Raw genomic sequence first — 4,093 nt, 5'->3', positions numbered from 1 at the left:
CTACCAAATTGTTGTATATTGAAAGTGATTTCACAAAAGATGATGACTATTTATAATCTATGGGGTCTGAAACTTCAAAATTTTAGGACTTCACAATAGACATATAGTTTGTTAAATTTGGAATTTTATTCTAATTTTTATAATTATTGAGATCGGAAGTAAATTTGTTCCATTTTAGCAGAAGACATACGGGTTTAATTTTTCTTGTCTAGATATAATTCTTTTCCTCTACATTTTTTTCTCATTTTTGAATTGTTTCTTCCTGTTTTTTCATTTGTGTTTTTCACTCTTCATTCATGGACATCTCTATTTAACAGAGGTATTAAAATGAGCAAATACATAAGAATCTATGCATTTAACAGTTTTAATTACAGATGTTAATGAACATGAAATCCATTTAACAAATCAACTAGTCATAAAAATTAACAAAGTTTGAAGGCAACACTTGCTTTCAAGTTTTGCAAGAGGAAGCCATGTACACATATGAGAGTAACCTCTTTACACTCCTGAACTGATATTTTCTTTCTTTTTCTACTTTTTTTCCTTTTCTCCCTACAGATGCATAGAGTGTGTGAACAAAGAAGTTCCTCGCATGAAATACATATAATCATTATTATTAAATGATTCATTTTGTTGTGGCTTGGTGATCAATCACAGTTTGAAATGCACCAGCCATTGCCCTCACTTTGCTCTTCCTTGCCTCCATAAGCTTGCTTGTAGTTTCTTCAATCACATCATTGGATATCTGAGCCACCTTCTTTCCATTTTTCCTTTCTTCTAACTGCTCCTTTGATGCTTCTTCTGTTTCCTCAACCTTCACCACCTCTTCTTCATTTTCCACTCCCACCTTCTCTTTCTCCACTTCCTCTTCTTCTTCATCATTATTCTTCTTCTTCTCCTCCTCTTCACTTTTCTCATCTTCCATTTCATTCTCCACCCCACCTTCATCTTTCTCATTTTCAATAACTTCATTTTCAACAACTCCATCTTTGTTCTCTTTATCCTCCTCCACTTCCTGCTCCTCATCTTTTTCTTTCTCTTCTTCTGCTTCTGCTTCTGACACTGTAGAGATCACCCTCTCATCATCAACTTGACAATGAGACGGATCAGAATTATCATTATCAGGCACCATAACATGTTCAATCTCATGTTCAGATTCAACATCAGGTAATAATGAGATTTCAGGCACATGTTCAACCTCATGCACACTGTGTTCTTCATCCTCCACCTTTACCACTTCAACTTCTTGGCTTGTAACTTCCTTAACCTCCTCAGTTTCAACACTCAAAGCCTTCTTAGTTTGCTTAGGAGCGCTCTTTGCTGACTTCACAGAACCATGATGATCCCTATTGGCCACTACCTTCCTAGTGCTTGTAGAGGCAATAGTAGAAGTTGAAGGGGTGGTTTTCTTTGTGACCCTTGTGTGTAATGGCTTAGTTTTTGCATCAGTTGTGGCCTTTATGGTCCTATCTGAAATGGGTTTGGAAGGGACAGTGGTTTTGGAAAGTGGACCAATGGAGGACCTACGTAAGGAAGGTTTTGTGATGTGTGAAGAAGAAAGTGGTTTGTCCAAAGATCTTCTTCTCACTGCTTCAGAAGTCTTGTTACTGTTGTTGTTGTTGTTGAGAGTGTTAGTTTTGGGGTGTTTGGAAGAGAGAGATTCATGGCGTGAGGTTAAAGTGGGTTTGAGATAGTTGGGGATGTTTTTGTCTGAAGAGGTTGTGTTAGGTTTCTTAATGGAGGTAGTAGTTGTTGTTGATGATCTTGTTGATGTTGATGTTGATATGGATGGTTTGGTGGTTCTTTTTGTGGTTGTTGTGTGAGAAATTGAAGTTGTGGCCTTCTTCTCCTTTCCAACAACAGAACTTTCCTTTGCTTTTGTTGCCATCTATATATCTTTGGTTGTCTCTTAGTTAAACAAATTCTTGAATGAACCTACACATTGTGAAAACCAAGGCTAGAAGGTTAAGGGTTTTACGTTTTACGTGATTTTCATCAAGTTTAGAGACTAAATAAGTATATGATTTACTTTAAAAATATAACACGATTTTTTAAAATAGTTTAGTGACGAAAAGCATGTTTAACTCTAATAAAAAAAAAGAAACAAATAAAAAATAAATAAAATTAAATATTTAATTACTTAGTAGAGTAGATACAGAACATAGATCAAAACCAGAGAGTAAATACTTTAAAGTTGTGTAATTTAATTAATTTAGAATGAAATAACGAGACATAGAGAGATGGATAGAAATAAAGGATAAATTATGATGGATTCACTATTTTATAAAATTATTCCTCTTAAAAAAAAAAAAAAAATCTCTCTTTCTCTCTATATCTAACAAAAGGTTAGTTCACAAAATTGTAAGTACTTTTAATTCATAGTTTTACTGAAGAAGATAAAATATTCATATAGTTTCTCAAATTTATAGATTTCTTCTTTGTCGAAATAGAATTAGGGTTAGAATTTTATCAAGTAATGTGTTTCATTAGTTTCATGATAATTTTGCCGACAAAAAAAAAAACAAATGATTACTTTTTTCTTTTCAGTATTACATAATTTTATGTTACAAAAATTAATTATTGTGTGTCATTCAAGTGCACTACTAGATAATCTTCATAATTCCTAATGCAAATCTTTATTCCATGAATTTATAATGAAATATAATTCTAATTTTGATTGGAAAGCAATAACAAACCATAAATATAGAATATCAAAGTTTTGGTCTTTTACTTAACAATAGAGGAGGTTGAAGTGAACAACATTTTTTCTAATGTAAAATTAAAGTGAATAACGCTAATTATTTTGAGGCTAAAATAAAAAATTTCTTAAATACAATGTATCTTGAAAGCAAACTCATTTTTTTCTACGACACAAATCCTATCACAATTTTTATTTAAACACAAGTTCAACTGTGCATTATTTTAGTTTCGTTTCACTTTATTTTCCTATGCAAGACCCAAATTTCAAAATAGTTGTTCTTGTAAAGAAATTGTCGCAACATATATACCATAAATGAAAAAAAAAATGTGATGTATGTATTCATTTAACTAACAAAAAACAAGCTTCACCAAATAAAATGGACATTAGCAACTAAACTCAATAATTGTAACAAAACATGCAATTTATCATAAAAATTTTGTTTGAATGTGTTGTAAGGAAAAAAAAGAGGAACACAGAACAAAAATAAAGCATTAAAATGACCTAAAGTGCATAGAGAAATGATTATGATCATCACCCATAAATTCTTTTAAAAACCAAAAACTAATGTCCCTTTTGTGATGCAAAGGTGAATAGAAAGAGAAAGAAAAAAAAAAAGGCACGAGACACAATGATAAGCACTTCCATTATTCTTTCAAAGGTTTAGGAAAAAGCGATTCCAAAACGCGATTCCAAAATTTTGATACAAAATGAAACTCAAAAAAAAAATGAGGCGTAAATGAAGAAAAGCAAAAGCATGTAAGGAATGGCGTTTAGATAACGTACCTTGATAGAAGAAAGTTCATGGAAGAGTGAATTTGTGGCACAAAAGCAAAGAAAAATTGGCTTGGAAGGAGAAAGAAGACGAAGAAGAAAAAGAGAAAAAGGGTTGATTGAAAGAGAAAAATAAATTAAAAATGAAATGAAAAAATGAAAAGGGTTGAATAAGATAACAAAAGAAGCGAAAATTACGCACAACTAAAAAAAGCTGTATTGCAGGCCATGGAATCAAAACACATATTTTGTTTTTTAACTTTTTATTTTTATCAAATAAATTGTGGATGTGCTACACATTAGGGATGCACCGTTGACCTTTTCTAGTTTTCTTCTTCACATTGAAAAGACAATAAGAAAGAGAAAAATATTATACTTTTTTCTTTTCTTTTATTATTGGATTATACTTGTAACCATTTGTCTTATTTTAATATTACTTTGTGCCTTTGTTTTGAGTATGAGAATACCAGTTTTAAGAATAAAAAAATATATTTAACTATGTAGTTAAATTATAAAAATGGGTTTTATAAAACCTCCAACATTGGATCAAAACTTGTAATATTAAGAAGGATCAGGGGAGGATATTAGAGTATTTATAGGGCCTCCTCCAATTTTTGTTTC

The 4,093-nt window shown here is 31.2% G+C and overlaps 1 protein-coding gene across 1 annotated transcript; it reads right to left on the bottom strand.

Annotated features, from left to right (window-relative positions):
• Positions 1-396: 396 nt before the first annotated feature.
• Positions 397-3,639, bottom strand: LOC114193915 (uncharacterized). The gene is made up of 2 exons (XM_028083903.2): positions 3,485-3,639; positions 397-1,935 (listed from the first exon to the last, which is right to left on the bottom strand). Exon 2 carries the CDS (start codon positions 1,886-1,888, stop codon positions 626-628), a length of 1,263 nt encoding a protein of 420 aa, XP_027939704.2. The 5' UTR covers positions 1,889-1,935; positions 3,485-3,639; the 3' UTR covers positions 397-625.
• Positions 3,640-4,093: the final 454 nt, after the last annotated feature.

Source organism: Vigna unguiculata, chromosome 8, assembly GCF_037176805.1.
Source record: "Vigna unguiculata cultivar grain cowpea cultivar isolate G323 ecotype 2 chromosome 8, ASM3717680v1, whole genome shotgun sequence".
Taxonomy (NCBI): domain Eukaryota; kingdom Viridiplantae; phylum Streptophyta; class Magnoliopsida; order Fabales; family Fabaceae; genus Vigna; species Vigna unguiculata.
Note: the sequence above shows the minus strand (reverse complement) of the source record. Positions and strands in the feature narration are given on the sequence as shown.

Coding starts and splice junctions, on each gene's coding strand:
- LOC114193915 (XM_028083903.2), bottom strand. CDS start 1,888: ATGGCAACAAAAGCAAAGGAAAGTTCTGTTGTTGGAAAGGAGAAGAAG.